The following is a 16,923-nucleotide window of genomic DNA, read 5'->3' as shown; positions in this document are numbered from 1 at the left end:
AACTCTCAGCTTGATACATTTACCCCTAGATGTCATCTTGTCTTATGTAAGACATACAGTATATGAGGCTCCAACAGTATTTTACAAGTGAATGGAAAAAGTTGTAATGAATTAAGTGGGTGGTAATGTGCTAGAAAAAAGGACTTTAAAGTGATGTTTAAGTATTGACACCCTGCAGATTCCCATCGTGGTCCTTAATCCTGTAAATGTTCCTGCAAAGCACCTGCATGTCGGCTATTTGTACAGCTAACCACGGCCTTCTGTGAGGAGGATGGGGGAATAGAAAGGAGATTGGGCAGGCTACTAGCTTGTACATAGGCAATACATACTTGGAATAAGGGGGGAAAATATAGAGGGACCAGCTTTCTCTCTCCTTGCACCAAGTTGGTAGATGTGCTGTAATCCACGCCTTCAGTCTTTCACTCTTACTCTAAAAAGAAAAAGGTTGTTTTTTTTTTAGATTTTTAGTAACTGTACAACATCAGCATTACAGGCTGAGCAGAGAGGCCTGAAAAGACTCCAGAATTACTATACGAGCTGAACCTTCCAAAAACATTTTCACATTTTAAGCTTTTTGTCCAGAAACATAAAGAATCACTGAAAACAATGATATAATGTAACTGTGCTTTTATTCCTTGGTCTATTTGTTCACACTGAAAAAAATGCAAGATCATATAAACACAATGGGCATTATCAGAGTCCAGATAATTATGTTGATCTGCCTTCAAGATTATGTGCAAAATTATTCTTGGTGTTAGTGCTTGTGGTAAGCTCACTGCAGCGTTGTCATCCTTGACTCTGATCTTTGTTAACCACAACCAATCTGTATCCAATCCTGTTACATACATCTGAGACAGTGTAAAAACTTTCATTCATACACTCATTATCTCCTGCTTTGAGAATTACAATTCCCTCATTACCACTCATTCCTTAAACAGATTTTCATCCTTACAATCCATTTTGAACACTGCAGCTAGAGTTTCCTCATCAAAGGTTCTGTTAAGACTGCTCCTTATTCCGTTGATTACAATACATTTCCCATTGGTGGCTAGTATACAAAGCAGACCTCTAATATGGTGGCTAGTATACAGTGGGACCTCCAATCTGGTGGCTAGTGTATGTCAGGAACACTAATCTGGGGGCTAGTCCATGGCAGGTCATCCAAAATTAGAAGGCTAGAACATGGCACAACTTTCAATATTATTATATTGAAAGTCTTGCCATAGTGTAGAGAAGGACCTCCAATGTGGTGGCTAATGTATGGTAAGATGTTTAATATGGTGACTAGCCTATGGCAGGAATTCCAATGTTGTGGCTAATGTATGGCAGGACCTCCAAATTGGTGGCTTCTGTATGGCAGCTCCCACCTCTAATGTACTCACCATCTGTCAGGCTTCCGATGAGAGCTGTCAGTTACATCTAGCTGTTCCATGATTTGTCAAACAGGAAAACTGTACTGTAATGAGAGTCCTGGGAAATGTTAGATAGATGTTACTGACAGCTCCCAGTACTTCTTTCCTCTACAAGTAACGGGCAAGTAGCAGTGCGGAGCACAAGAGATGAGCAGTAGAAGCGGGTCTCAGCGGTATAAACCTTGGTAATGCCGGAACTGCCTTTCATTGCTGATTTCTAGGGCCCGTTACGTGGCTCCATCCTGCCCCCTCATAATGTTGGCCTTGTGTTTTATGGCTTCTTAGGCCATATTGGGGATGTTAGTAAATGCGATTGGAAGATGACCACTCTTGGTCGTTATCTTCTGACCGCAATAACAGGCTCCAGTAATCTGGCTGCTCTTCTTGAGGCTGGACATAGTCTCATTTGGCCACCTACATGTGGATCCTGCATTTTGTTTGGTTGCTGTAAAATATTGTTCTTTAACAATCAAGCTGTATTTTCTTAAGAAAACCAGAGGCTTTTGCATTATTTTCAGCCCATAAACTTATCTTTGTGTTCATATGCTTCATCGTAAGAAGTCAATTAAGAGCCTCAGTGCCGCATCCTACAGAAACAATAAGCAGGCATCCCTCTCTGAAGCACAAAGCAAACACTGCTGGGAAATCAAATAAAGTAGCACCTCTGACTTACAATCTGTGAAACACAAAATACCATGTGTACACTAATCACCAACACAATAAGCCAGCACTTAGTTGACACTTCAATCAAACATTTTTGGAATTTATAGCAAAGAGGAGGAAGCAATCATTACTCTTGACAATAAAGAACAGTTCTGGGGGTAAATGTATCAAGTTGAGAGTTTTCCGGCAGGTTTGAAAAGTGGAGATGTTGCCTATAGCAACCAATCAGATTCTAGCTATCATTTTGCAGAATGTACTAAATAAATAATAGCTAGAATCTGATTGGTTTTTCAAACCTGCCGGAAAACTCTCAGCTTGATACATTTAACCCCTGATGTATAACATCAAAATGACTTGCAGAATAACATCCCAACATGCCATGCACTAAATGAAATTTCACCTTTACATGTATAAATAATTACCATGTTTGCGTCATCATCAATATTATTGCTATAATCAATTTTGGAGTCATCATGATGGTGTTGAGGTGAGACACAAGGTAGTATTGGTTTCCCATTGCAGCCCTGGTAATCTACCGGAAGGTTGTGCTTGCTCTGTAGTGCATACGTGTAAGGAACATGTAACGTGTCGAGCGCTTCTCTTTTGCCCACTAGTTCCGCCACATTACAGGAAGAGCCTTTACGACTAGACACCTCTTCATCAGACGTCTCTCCTTCTGAACTCTCCTTCCCGTCGGCGGAGAGCAAGGACTTGTGTTCACTGCTCTGCACGTTCCGCTTGATACTGGAGGCTCGGCCAATGCTGTTCCAGCTAGACCGGCGGCTGTTCCAACTACACACCGCGCCCCAGGAACTATGAGGGGAATTGCGTGCACTGGGCTAAAAGAAGTATAACAAAGAAAAGAACTCAACACATCACAGTTTGATCTGTGAAACACAAGATTCTAAAATGTAAAAAAAACAAAAAGCTGTCATTGACGTACCATAGACTTGATCTCACCGGCATGTGGACCATCGGAGACGCTGCTCTCCCTCCTAGATTCACAGCCCAGGGGAATCTCGCCAAATAGACTGTTCTTTGGAACTGGCATGGGAGTGGCAGCTGTATGAATGATGAGAGGTGGTTGTAAATTGGCCTTTACCTCCGGTAATCCATGTAATGGAGTAACTAGAAAAGAGTTATGCAGTAACTGACATGAAATAAGCTACATTCTTTTGATCTTGTTATCTCAAGCTATAAATCAGAGATTATAACTGTACAGTTAGGACACTGTTAGTTATACTTGCCAACGTGTTTCAATTTAGATAGATTATTGGAAGCACAGCTACAAAAGAGGGAGGACATGAAGGAGCATTGCACAGTAGTTTCAGCAACTTTTTCCAGTTGTTTAATAAAAAAATTGCCACATAACACTATTAATGTTAATAATACAAAGACAAAGGGGTATAGTTACTAAACTGCGAGTTTGAAAATGTGGAGATGTTGCCTATAGCACCCAATCAGATTCTAGCTGTCATTTTTGTAGAATGTACTAAATAAATGACAGCTAGATTCTGATTGGTTGCTATAGGCAACGTCTCTACTTTTTCAAACCCGCCGGGTTCTTAACCTGTTTTGTGCCATGGACTCCTTAGGCAGTCTGGAGAAGCCTATGGACCCTTGCTCACAGCCTGTGTGCCTATCCATACCAATATGATATGGAAATATCTGTGATTTCTATTGATGACAAACGGTACTGCTAATACTACTGTGGTTTGTGGCCTACATTCATAATTGACGGAATCGCTACATTTCAGTTAGAGGTTAGTGAAAATAAAGATGTAATTTTTTTTCCCCCATCCTAGTTCATGGCCCCCCTGAAATCTATCTGTCGTTGTTCAACTACAGCAGGTGTGGCCAACCTGGGACTCTCCAGATGGTGTGCAGCTACAAGTCCCAACATGCCCTGTCAGGCATTAATTAGCTATCTACAGGCAAAGCATGCTGGGGCTTGTAGTTTTCTGGAGAGTCACAGGTTGGCCAGGCTTGAACTAGAACACTGTTGCCAACTTGTGTTCCGGGAGGTCCGGCAGGCAGGTGGGTGTGTGGGGACAGGGCTCGAAGAATTGTGTCATTAGCCACGCCCCACAAAGCAGTCATCACCTTTTCCGTCCAATTAAAATAGGGGGTGGGGTCATAATGAAGCGCACACAGCACCACTAAGCCCCGCCCCCTCCGTTTAATTTGCAGAGCTGGCTGGGAATCGGGAGAACTGTCTGCTCTCCCGGGAGTCCAGGAGACCGACCCTGATTTCAGGAGTCTCCCGGAATGGCAAGTATGAACTAGAAGGTAACTTTGCTATGATGTTGCAGTACATGAAGGAATGTGAAGGGGTAAACATTACACTATTCTCAATTCTACCAGCCTTTCTTGTACACTTGGATCTTTCACCCATATGTTCATTATTATCACATGCCATACACTTGTACAGACCATTATGCTTTTACTCACAAGACACATTTGAAAGGCTTTTTCGGATTCCACATTCATCTGGAGCGCTGTCAGAACCAGACAAGGAGCCGCCACCCTACAATTACAGAAATAAGGTAATAGCCAAGATACCCACAGTCAGTCATATACTAGATGTATGTTTATTTATTACCATTTATTGTAATTTATGTATCTACTGACTACATCAGATAAATTACAACAGGGGTTTAACTAACTCCAGTGTTTAGGCTACGCCTTATAGACTTTTATTAACGGCATTAGTCAGCAAGAAATATACAATTAACTACATTTTACGGTCAATAGTCATTCCATGTAAAACATTTGCAATATATTCACACATAACTTGCTCTGTTTTGTCGCCACTTGATGCATTTGTAATACTTGTGCTATACTAGGGCTAATTTATGAAGCAGATAACACAACTGGTGCTGTAAAAGTGTTATAAATGTCCTGTGATTGCCGCTGTGCACTCTGCGACGGGCTTTATGGACCCAAAAAAATGGCGTCTTTTTCCTGGCATAGGGACAGGGGGCGTGGTGCCATCATGATGGGGGCGTGGTCACATCACGACGGGGGAGTGGTCACATCGCGACGGGGGAGTGGTCACTCCCCTAGAGGGCTGCCTAGCAGAGCAGTGGTGAACAGAAGATACTTCCCAACATTCCCACCTGCGGGACAAACATGTCCCTGGAACAGCGGAACATAGCCCTAAAGTCAGGACTGTCCACGCGAAATCAGGACAGTTGGGCGGCCTGCAATTGTACTTTCAATGGGCCACTGTGGATGCATAGGATTAAGCAAATGCATATTTATGAGTAATGAAAGTGCTTTACAACAAAACATTAATTGATGTGACACATAAAGTTAAAAAAAAAAAAAAGTAAAAAGCACCTCTGATGTCCTCTTTGATATCACGAGTCATTTAAAACCTTAAATATTAGTGTTCAAGCACAGAAGAAATTCAAATAGATGCAAATAAGAGGGATGGGAAATGTGACTTCAAAAGGGATGAGTCGAATGTAAAAGTCGCCAATTTGCATATATGCAAATCTGCATCTGCACACTTATGTGTCCACGTCTGTATTTTCAGATACATTTAACCTTAAATCCAGTGCATAGCAAATATATACGGTAATCATCATCATCAACTGCAGTGTAGCTGTTTTGTGTAGGCGCGGTATTCACACTTGGCAAAGAATGCATTTCGAACATACATGTGACCCAAAATTAGACCCATCTCAAAGAGTCATACTGAACTGGCATCTGCGCACACGCACCCCTGATCCGCCACCTGAAGCCAATACTTTTAGTAAACAGACTTGCGGTCGGTTCTAAGTCACCCCAAAAATGTACAGGGGGGCAGGGATCTGACATAGATTTTTAGGTTTTCAGTCTTCAATCAATTAAGTTGCATACAACAAGTTCTAAGGGAGTGTGAAATGAGATATGGCACATTGTATTTTTAAAAATGAGGCCTTATTAGTGCTTCAATAGACATACTTCCTCTAGTCTTCAGGAATTCCCTCCCACCCTCCCAGTCCTGAAGTGATTTAATAGAAGGTAGTTAATATGTGGAAAAGAGGGCGGCAGGCAGGAGAGCTTTTGCAATCAGCGGCTAATTCACACAGTGCTACCGCTGATTGGCCGCACATCACTACTCCTTTCGAAGCACCCTGGCTCTTGGTACCTCTGTGCGAGGACCCCTCGGCCTGCACTGTGCGCGTACGTCTTTGTGAGCCCAGAGGGGAGTGGCCACGATGACGCCAGATTTAGCATCGGCCGATCGTAAAGGACTAGGTCCTGGGACCAGTGGTTAGTGCCTGTGGGCCATACACTGTTCGGTTTTGCTATTAGTCGTTAGCTGATTGGATCGCTCTCGCCGCCACCCTTTATAATTTGTAATCAATAAAACTGCGACCTTTTGTTTGCCAAAATAAAGTTGTCAGTGTTTTTATTTGTAGATAAGAATTTAGAGTGTTAAGTTAACCGTTATTAAGGGTTGGTGCAATGAAGAGGGAATCAGCATTATCTTTTTTTCCATTGTAAATGGCCCCCACAGTTGTGATATATGTAATATATACGCTATGCAGTGCACAGTCATTGTACTTGCCCCTCACACCATACATTGCCTATTTTACCCAGAACGGAACCATCAAAATGCCTGTCCAAAATTGGATAGAAATCGAACGATTTGTTAAAAATTACTTCAGTACTTACCACAAGTGAGTCAACAGGTAAGTGTATACAGCTGAGGTGGGCACTCATGTCTTCTCTCTTGGTAACTTCCTGTAGGGAGATGTACAGTTAATCTAGCACTTGTGCCACACGACTGGATGAAATGAAATTCTACTTATAGTCAATTCTTCTGGATGGCAATGGGAGCCAGCCACGCTGTAAACCACTAGTAACTCAGTAATTACTAGAGATGGTCACTGACCCCCATGTTTTGGTTTTGGATTCGGTTTTGGATCTGGATTACCGTCGTGTTTTGGTTTTGGTTTTGGTTTTGCAAAACTGCCATTGCGTGTTTTGGTTTTGGTTTTGGTTTTGTTTGGTTTTGTTTTGCTATTTTTTTGGAAAATCCATGTTTTTGGGCCTAAATTAACCCAATTTAGTGCTCCAACTGTTTTAGAGACAAGTAATCTAATTGTTGAGGTAATAAATCATCCAAAAAAACAGTTTAATTCTTCGTTGGTAGGCCTATTCTACACACAAAACAGATTGTCTTCCTCTCCATCTATGCATATTGGCAATGCAGCCATCGTCTTTGAATGTATATTACACCCTACACTTATAGTTAAATATGTAAAGAAATGGAAAAAGCCAGTTTGGTTTCTGTCTCTCAAGGCCCCCCTCCACTTGTATAAAATACCAAAAAATTCAGCCATTATAGACTGTACAATATTAATTGACATGGAGAAAGACAGTTTGGTTTCTGTCTCTCTAGGCCCCCCTCCACTTGTATAAAATACTAAAAAATTCAGCCATTATAGACTGTACAATATTAATTGACATGGAGAAAGACAGTTTGGTTTCTGTCTCTCTAGGCCCCCCTCCACTTGTATAAAATACAAAAAAATCCAGCCGTTATAGACTGTACAATATTAATTGACATGGAGAAAGCCAGTTTGGTTTCTGTCTCTCTAGGCCCCCCTCCACTTGTATAAAATACTAATAAATTCAGCCGTTATATACTGTACAATATAAATTGAAATGGACAAAGGCAGTTTGGTATCTGTCTGCATCAGATCCTCTCTCCACTAGGAGTAAAATAGAAAACTATTCAGCCGTTATATAATCTAGAATATAAATAGAAATTGAGAAAGGCAATTTGGTATCTGTCTGCATCATAATCATCAACATCATCATTAGCGCCCTCGTCGCCTACACAAATCTCCCCCTCATCCTCTTCTAATTCCAAAGTGGCATCCTCAATTTGGGTATCACCGGCTACACTCGGGCTATTAAGGCACACATCAGCAGAATGCTCACGATTAGACATCCCACTGTTGGATGGACTCTCCACAGGGATTGTTGTCATTTGTGAATCAGAGCAAATATTCTCCTGTAATGCCTCACTGGTATCTTGCAGCTCAGCTTTGACGCGTAACAGTAGTTGTGCACCAATTGTAGCCTGGGTAACTTTTTGGGATCTGCCACTAATAGCCAAAGGTGAAGGCCTCATTCTCTCTTTGCCACTGCGTGTGTAGAATGGCATGCTTGCAATTTTTTTTTTATCGTCACTTAACTTTTGCTCAGTTACACTTCTTTTTCGCTTCAATACAGTAAATTTTTTTTTGGTTTTTGTTTTTTGCACTAATTTGAAAACACTCTGTTGTTTGACATCGCCTTGGCCAGATGACGTACTGGGAACACTAACATCAGGACTGGTGACAGAACCTGGTTGCTCATTTAGATCATATGTGGACTGCTTTGAATCCATTCTGAGCGCAAACCACTGAGGAGTGCTAAAAATTATTGAGTAGATACTGCTGACAGATATGACTTTTGACAGCCAGAAATATTAATGCACAATTAGGGAGGACACCCCAAAAACACTGAGGAGTGCTAAAAATTATTGAGTAGATACTGCTGACAGATATGACTTTTGACAGCCAGAAATATTAATGCACAATTAGGGAGGACACCCCAAAAACACTGAGGAGTGCTACAAATTATTGAGTAGATACTGCTGACAGATATGACTTTTGACAGCCAGAAATATTAATGCACAATTAGGGAGGACACCCCAAAAACACTGAGGAGTGCTACAAATTATTGAGTAGATACTGCTGACAGATATGACTTTTGACAGCCAGAAATATTAATGCACAATTAGGGAGGACACCCCAAAAACACTGAGGAGTGCTAAAAATTATTGAGTAGATACTGCTGACAGATATGACTTTTGACAGCCAGAAATATTAATGCACAATTAGGGAGGACACCCCAAAAACACTGAGGAGTGCTACAAATTATTGAGTAGATACTGCTGACAGATATGACTTTTGACAGCCAGAAATATTAATGCACAATTAGGGAGGACACCCCAAAAACACTGAGGAGTGCTAAAAATTATTGAGTAGATACTGCTGACAGATATGACTTTTGACAGCCAGAAATATTAATGCACAATTAGGGAGGACACCCCAAAAACACTGAGGTGTGCTACAAATTATTTAGTAGATACTGCTGACAGATATGACTTTTGACAGCCAGAAATATTAATGCACAATTATGGGGGACACCCCAAAAGCGCTGGGGAGTGCCAAATATGAAGAAAAAATAATAAACCTCTATCCTCCTCTCTGCACTAGCGATTTTGGTTAGAGCAATTGCAAGAACAATATGGTATTCTCTGTCCCTGCTCTAATTAGCCTATGACTACACCCTGCTCTCTCCCTCTGTCAAATGGCGATGGATTGCTGTGGAGGCGTGTATTTATAAAGTTGAAGTATCGCGAGAACCGAGTCCCGAGATCCGACGACGTCACAATGACGTTCGGCCTCGATTTGGATTCGGAATGGGCGGGAGAGTACCGAGCTGCTCAGCTCGGTACTCGGATACCCAAAGTTCGGGTGGGTTCGGTTCTCGGAGAACCGGACCCGCCCATCTCTAGTAATTACAACTAATTTATCAGAAATGATCCTCAGAGATTTCCAAACATTTGGTAGTAGGTAAATATTCAGCCATACAAAGCTCATTCTAGCATTACAAACTAAAACATGTATTTATTCCTTTCCAGTGAAGGGATTTATAGAGCAAGCAGAGCTACAATTTGACACTAATATATGTCAACGTCTGTGTACTACTGAGTCGAATAATATGCATGAAATAACTGGACTGTTTACACTTAAATACTGTGTGAGCTAGAACAATTTCATTTCAGGAACACCGAAAAGACTTTTGTAGAAACTGACAAGCAGTAGGAATAGAGATATTTCTCTAAAAATCTGGCAATAATGAAAAAAAAATAAAAAGAAGCTAGTACACTATAAAGATATCGGCACCTATAATACAAATTAAGCGTTTGCAGTGAAAACGTCTCACATTAGATAATGCACCTGAGGCATCATTCATCAAGGAATGTAAATGACGATTTTGTGCATGTCATACGCAAAATTCATCTACCCATAGCCAGAACTGGACCATACGCAACTAAACGCAGCAACATTCAATTCATCTTTGCATGCAAAAGACACTTACGACAGCCTACGATTTCTGGGAGTGAACGGGACGGGGAAAGGGCGTTCACCCATAGTGAATTCACATTAAGGGCGTGCCAAATTCGAGCATACGCGCAGCTATGTCTGAATCCAGCTCTGGGTATCGCAAAGTTACTTCTTTTTCTGACACATCTCTTGCTCCAGCCACAGGGCTAGTCTAAGTCCTGATCAGTAGTGATGACAGTCTTGTATGCATGCTATAACATGTGTTTGCAGTCAGGAGCAACTGTACAAATGTATTTTATCTTCAGTAGACACAAAGATCATCCTAATAAATTCATTTCATGGGAAAAAAAACTAAAAAAAAACTTTTTTTTTTTTTCTTTAACTCTTTTATCATGAATCCCTATATTATTAAAAAGTGACATTAATTAAATAGTTTTCTTATTCTTCCATGCAGTGTGCGTGCAGTATGCACGCAGTGTGCGTGCTTTGATGAATAAGATCTCTTACTACTGCTATTCTCCAATCAACATTTTTCTCTGACTTCCTGTGCACTAAGTGTTAATGTTAAAACATTCTTATGGGGAAAAAAAGCTGCAGACGCTAGATTTATTACAGTGGCAATAATGCGTGAGTATTTAATGTGTACAATATCAGAGGAATTCTCTACCATACACATAAGTTATCCCATGGATTGTACAGTAAATGTAAACTATTAGAGTAAAGTGTACACTTAAATCAGTCTTATTTATACAACATGAAGTATTTGTAAAACGTAAGAAAAACGAATAAGTAACGATGCGATGGAATGAAATGATGAATTGAGTAAGTAATACTACTTGTGTTATGATAAACAGTTACTGTCTACTGAGTAAGCTGCGGCTGCAGGATCTACACACTCAGCACAAAATCATTTCCCAGTTGGTGGAAAGAGAATTTAAATGATGTGAATGTTAAATGAGCAGGGCCGGTGCAAGGTTGCCCGGCGCCCTAGGCAAAGTTTAAGCTCGTCGCCCCCCCCCCCCCCCCCCCCCAAATAAATTATTTTTTTTTTATTTCACAGCCCCTAACACACTTGAAATTCTTAAAATAAAAATAACTCTTACCTCCTCTTGGCTGGCTAGGATGCAGTTCAGATGTCTGATGCAGCACAGATGGCGCAGAATGCTGTCCAGGCTTCACTCCTGCCCAGGAGCAAACACAGGATATCTAGAGTGGAGGCTCTAAATGTTAGATTTCAGATCCAAACAAACAAAAAAAAGAAAACTTTACATCACTCACCTGTTACAGACTGACATGTACCCCGCTGCCCACCAACTTCTCTCACACATGCCCATCTGCCCACTAGCTATTCTCACATATGTCACCTATGCCCTTGCATAGCTGCAATTTGTCACGGCACTATTTTAGTACATAGACTCTATAGTCTCTAACTTAAGGACATTTATAAGTGTAATCCCACATTTTCTGTAGCATCCATTCTCCCCCCACACACACTTTCTGTAGCATCCATTCTCCCGCCATTATCTGTAGCATCCATTCTCCCGCCATTATCTGTAGCATCCATTCTCCCCCCACACACACTTTTACTGTAGCATCCATTCTCTCCCCCACACATTTTCTGTAGTATCCATTCTCCCCCCACACACACATTTACTGTAGCATCCATTCTCCCCCCCCACATATTCTGTAGCTTCCATTATCCCCCCACACACACATTTTATGTAGCATCCATTCTCCCCCCACACACACATTTTATGTAGTATCCATTCTCCCCCCACCACACACATTTTATGTAGCATCCATTCTCCCCCCCCCCACATATTCTGTAGCATCCATTCTCCCCCCACACACACACATTTTCTGTAGCATCCATTCTCCCCCCATTTTCTGTAGCATCCATTCTTCCCCCACACACACATTTTCTGTAGCATCCATTCTCCCGCCATTATCTGTAGCATCCATTCTCCCCCCACCACACACATTTTCTGTAGCATCCATTCTCCCGCCATTATCTGTAGCATCCATTCTCCCCCCACACACACATTTACTGTAGCATCCATTCTCCCCCCCCACATATTCTGTAGCTTCCATTATCCCCCCACACACACATTTTATGTAGCATCCATTCTCCACCACACACATTTTCTGTAGCATCCATTCTCCCCCCACACACACATTTTATGTAGTATCCATTCTCCCCCCACCACACACATTTTATGTAGCATCCATTCTCCCCCCCCCCCACATATTCTGTAGCATCCATTCTCCCCCCACACACACACATTTTCTGTAGCATCCATTCTCCCCCCATTTTCTGTAGCATCCATTCTTCCCCCACACACACATTTTCTGTAGCATCCATTCTCCCCCCATTTTCTGTAGCATCCATTCTCCCCCCACATAACACATTTACTGTAGCATCCATTCTCCCCAACACACATTTTATGTAGTATCCATTCTCCCCCCACCACACACATTTTATGTAGCATCCATTCTCCACCACACACATTTTCTGTAGCATCCATTCTCCCCCCACCACACACATTTTATGTAGCATTCATTTTCCCTCCTTCCCTTTTTACTGTAGCATCCACTCCTCCTCCCCCCTCGGTTCTCTGCAGCATACTTCTGTCACCCTCCCCTCCGTTTCTCTGCAGCATACTTCTGTCACCCTCCCCTCCGTTTCTCTGCAGCATACTTCTGTCACCCTCCCCTCCGTTTCTCTGTTCCATACTTTCACTACCTCTCCCCCTTTTCTGTACTCACCTTCACTTTTCTTCCATTCTCTTCTCCGCCTCTTGTTTCTTGCTTCTTTCCTCTCTCTTTACTTTTGTCAGACTCCTGTCGGCTCTCTACACTGGCAGCGTCGTGACGTCACGACGCTGACAGGCGCCGGGCACATTTGAAAATGCGGTGCTGCTACAGTGCAGCACCGCTTAGGTCTACAGGACCCCTATATTGCGGGCGGACGATCCGCCCGGCGGCGATCGCGCCGCCCACTTAAAATTAACTAATTAATAATTGTTTTTTTTAATAATCAGTCTCCTCGGCCACAGTGCCGCCCCCCAGAGGCCGGCGCCCTAGGCAGCTGCCTAAGGCTGCCTAATGGTAGCGCCGGCCCTGTAAATGAGCCGGATGAATTGAGCGACCAGCACACTACGACTGTACATAAAGGTACATTTGTTTTAGGAGACGTATGGGGAAGCAAGCAGGTATGTATCCTGTGTGGTCCTCTGCCACTGGGCTGTAGCTGTGTTGTCGTAAAGTGACTGCAGGGTTAGACACATGACAGAGAAGTAACAGGTAGGGCAGCCATGTGGGCGAAGTGAGCCAGTTTGGAGTACTATTACCCATTACACATGAGTATTCATCATCATCATCATCATCTCATCTATTTTTGTAGCGCCACTAATTCCGCAGCGCTGTACAGAGAACTCACTCACATCAGTTCCTGCCCCATTGGAGCTTACAGTCTAAATTCCCTAACATACACACATACAGAGACAGACACACAGACTAGGGTCAATTTGTTAGTAACCAATTAACCTACCAGTATGTTTTTGGAGTGTGGGAGGAAACCGGAGCACCCGGAGCAAACCCACGCAAACACGGGAAGAACATACAAACTCCACACAGATAAGGCCATGGTCGGGAATTGAACTTATGACCACAGTGTTGTAAGGCAGAAGTGCTAACCACTAAGCCACCGCACATTACACATAAGAAGAGTATTAGTACGCATTACACGTAAGAAGAGTATTAGTGAGCATTACACGTAAGAAGAGTATTATTATGCATTACATATAAGAAGAAGTGTATTAGTACGCATTAAACATCTAAGGCCTGGTTCATCGTCGGACCTAAGCCCCTTTGCATACCGTATCTTGCATGAAATAGCTGTCCTCATGCTCAAACAGACCTTACACCAATGAACACAATAATGTAATGTACAGTAAGGGTTGCAGAGGGGGTGCTGACGCAGATGCGGACAATTCAAGTTATGGGTTTCTTTAAAGTCTGTGTTTTTTAGCCGTATCACTGGCCCCCACTACAAGGCAGGTGTAAGTGCCGACTGATAGTGATGACTGACGCAGCATAGTCTGATTTGAAAACTATACGTATACGTGCCATTAGATAGCACAGAACATGTGTATGCAAGGAACGTTGACTATTTAATTGTATGTACATTATGCATTAAAAGCATCATGATTTATGTATTTAATGTAAAAATGCAAAATTCTAATATTTTTTGTAAAAATATATATATTTTTTAAATCCATATTTTATTAAATGATTATATGGTTAAGAGTTGCTCATTTATTTTATAATTTTTTTTTATGTGTTCTGATGTAACCGTTTCTGCTCTGTTTGTCTGCATATGGCAAGTACAGTTTAGGCAAAGGGCACTTACATCCAGATTCAAATGGAAACGTATTTTGAGATCCGCTCGTATTTGAATATGGTCGGAACTACGCTCAAGTTCCGCGCTCTTTGCTTAAAACGCAAGTTGCGTCCAAACATGAATCAGGCCCAAGAAGAATATTAGTGCGCATTAAACACAAGAAGAGTATTAGGGCTAGATTTACTAAGCTGCGTGTTTGAAAATGGGGGATGTTGCCTATAGCAACCAATCAAATTCTAGCTGTCATTTTGTAGAAGGTACTAAATAAATGAAAGCTAGAATCTGATTGGTTGCTATAGGCAACATCCCCACTTTTTCAAACCCGCAGCTTAGTAAATCTGGCCCTTAGTACGCATTACACAGTAATAACAGTGCTGATTCCCCTGTAATAAATAGTCCTTCTCTGACATTATGCTGATTTTTTTTTTACAATAATGTTACAATAACTAAATAGGCTATTTAAAAGCACTGTAACTATAGATGATGTCCAATATCTCATTCACTTTCATTTGCTTTCATTGACTGTTCACTTTATTCGTTGTCTTTTTATTATACATCCATTAACCCATTTACTCTATTTTATCCACGCATCTTATGGGCAACTTAATAAAAATAAAATAAAAGTGCTACCTCAGTCTGAAATCCTTCTACGAGAATGGCCACCAACAGGTTGAATAGTACATAGTTCCCAAAGGTCATCAGAGCAATGAAGTAGAGAGCCGCCCATGAAGACGTCGAGGCCATTCCGTTGTAGAGGACTTTATTCCAGTCTTCTTGCGTTAGAATCTAGATTGGTAAATCACATTATCAGGAGACGTCGATACTTCAGCTGTGCTATGTACCTACAGAAAATGACCATACCTGGAATACAGTCACTGTGGCCCAGAGCAGTGAATCAAAGTTTTTCCTATCCGGTAGGGTGTCTCCGTCTTTTTCGGATGCAAATTTGCAGCCGAAAAGGTGCATACCTAAAATGCTGTAAAAAGAAGTATATAAATAAACAGTAATGTATTTATTGCAAACGTCCTGGTAGAATGTATATAAACAGACATGTAAAAATGATTTGTATATAAACAGCATTAGCTGACTATCTGCCTGATATATGCTGTAAATACTGTGAGGGAAGAAAGTACTATGATATTAGAAATAATTTTATTTTCTTTTTTTAGTATACTATATAAACAATTAAACAGCCCATGTATACGTTGATTATAACAGCAGTTTTTTTCATTGTTTGAAGTCAGTGGCTAGAGATGCAAAATGTATTTTCACAGAAATATAGCAATGTAGGCTGAGATTCTTCTGAATGATTTCTGATTAAGTAGAGAGGAAAACATGAGAATTCCGTGAGAACTTGGATACAAAACATAAAAAACAAAGATAATGCAACAATGCAAACTATACAATATGTAGAGTTACAGAGTATGAGATTTTACAATATACCATCAATATAACATAAAAAATTAGGTAGAAAATGTAAAAGAATGGGAAAGGGCGGTGGGATGGGGGAGGGGGGGCATCGGAGGGGATGAGATGTCTAATATAGGAAAAGAGCTTGGATGGAAAAGTTCTCTCTGCTTAGGATAGATGACCGGTTAATGCAGGGGAGCGAGTTAATCCACAGAGTCTAGTGGGGTTTGCAGAAATGTGGTAGATGAGGTAGGTGTAGGTCATGGGGCCAGGTGGGCTAACTCTTCAGAATAAGCCCAAACCTGAACGTGTATTCTTAGTTGTATAGGTGGTAGACAATTTTTTCCATGCGTGCGATAAACCAGATGTAGGATTTAAGAGAAAACCGTGGGGCGAGTCTCACTTTTTACAGAATGTAGTAATCAGGCATTTTGCTGCGGCCAAAATGCGGGAATCTAATTTAGCTGAGTGATTATCTCTGTCTTGTAGTAGAAAACGAAGAAGAAAGGTTCAAGAGTCTTTAATGACAGGGTACGGAAGGAGCAAGGCCAAGAGATTCCGGACCTTGTCCCAGAAGTCTGGGTTTTTTGGGCCCGTCCACCAGATATGAGGGGACGAGCACTGCAGGCCACAATCTCTCCAGTAGTCTGAGGTCACGGAGGGGTACATAGCTGATATTTCTTGGGGAGTTTAATTCCACCCAGAGTACGTATTCACTTGAGTGCTTTCCATGTGGTTTCAATTAAATGGTTAGCTTAAGTTGTGTAAATGGATGAAAACATTAATTCATTCCAATGATTTGTAATTGGCATGTATCCACTGCTTTTTGTATGTCCATTCTTTGCCACTTTGTATTAAAAAAGCTCTATGTTATCCACCATTCAGTATTTTGATGTCATGTGGTTCCCTCACC

At 41.5% G+C, this 16,923-nt stretch overlaps 1 protein-coding gene and 1 long non-coding RNA gene across 10 annotated transcripts in view; one reads left to right on the top strand and one right to left on the bottom strand.

The window, feature by feature from the left end:
• CACNA1G (calcium voltage-gated channel subunit alpha1 G) overlaps positions 1-16,923 on the bottom strand; it is a 141,689-nt gene that overhangs the window by 71,394 nt on the left and 53,372 nt on the right. For 6 of the 7 annotated variants that reach the window (XM_075177930.1, XM_075177936.1, XM_075177933.1 and 3 more), the window contains exons 11-17: positions 15,462-15,576; positions 15,231-15,386; positions 6,744-6,812; positions 4,527-4,602; positions 3,019-3,203; positions 2,498-2,914; positions 330-430 (exon numbers count right to left, since the gene is read on the bottom strand). In XM_075177930.1, the coding sequence (XP_075034031.1) occupies positions 330-430; positions 2,498-2,914; positions 3,019-3,203; positions 4,527-4,602; positions 6,744-6,812; positions 15,231-15,386; positions 15,462-15,576 (1,119 nt within the window). The remainder of the gene's footprint in view (positions 1-329; positions 431-2,497; positions 2,915-3,018; positions 3,204-4,526; positions 4,603-6,743; positions 6,813-15,230; positions 15,387-15,461; positions 15,577-16,923) is intronic. The other variant, XM_075177934.1, reaches the window with a different exon arrangement.
• LOC142095132 (uncharacterized) overlaps positions 1-16,923 on the top strand; it is a 255,687-nt gene that overhangs the window by 234,119 nt on the left and 4,645 nt on the right. Inside the window, exon 1 of one of the 3 annotated variants that reach the window (XR_012677744.1) lies at positions 13,322-13,372. The exons of the other annotated variants lie outside the window; for them this stretch is intronic. This is a non-coding gene — a long non-coding RNA (uncharacterized LOC142095132). Of the gene's footprint in view, positions 1-13,321; positions 13,373-16,923 lie in introns of those variants that run through there. 3 annotated transcript variants of the gene reach the window in all.

This window comes from Mixophyes fleayi, chromosome 6 (genome assembly GCF_038048845.1).
Source record: "Mixophyes fleayi isolate aMixFle1 chromosome 6, aMixFle1.hap1, whole genome shotgun sequence".
NCBI lineage: Eukaryota > Metazoa > Chordata > Amphibia > Anura > Limnodynastidae > Mixophyes > Mixophyes fleayi.
Note: the sequence above shows the minus strand (reverse complement) of the source record. Positions and strands in the feature narration are given on the sequence as shown.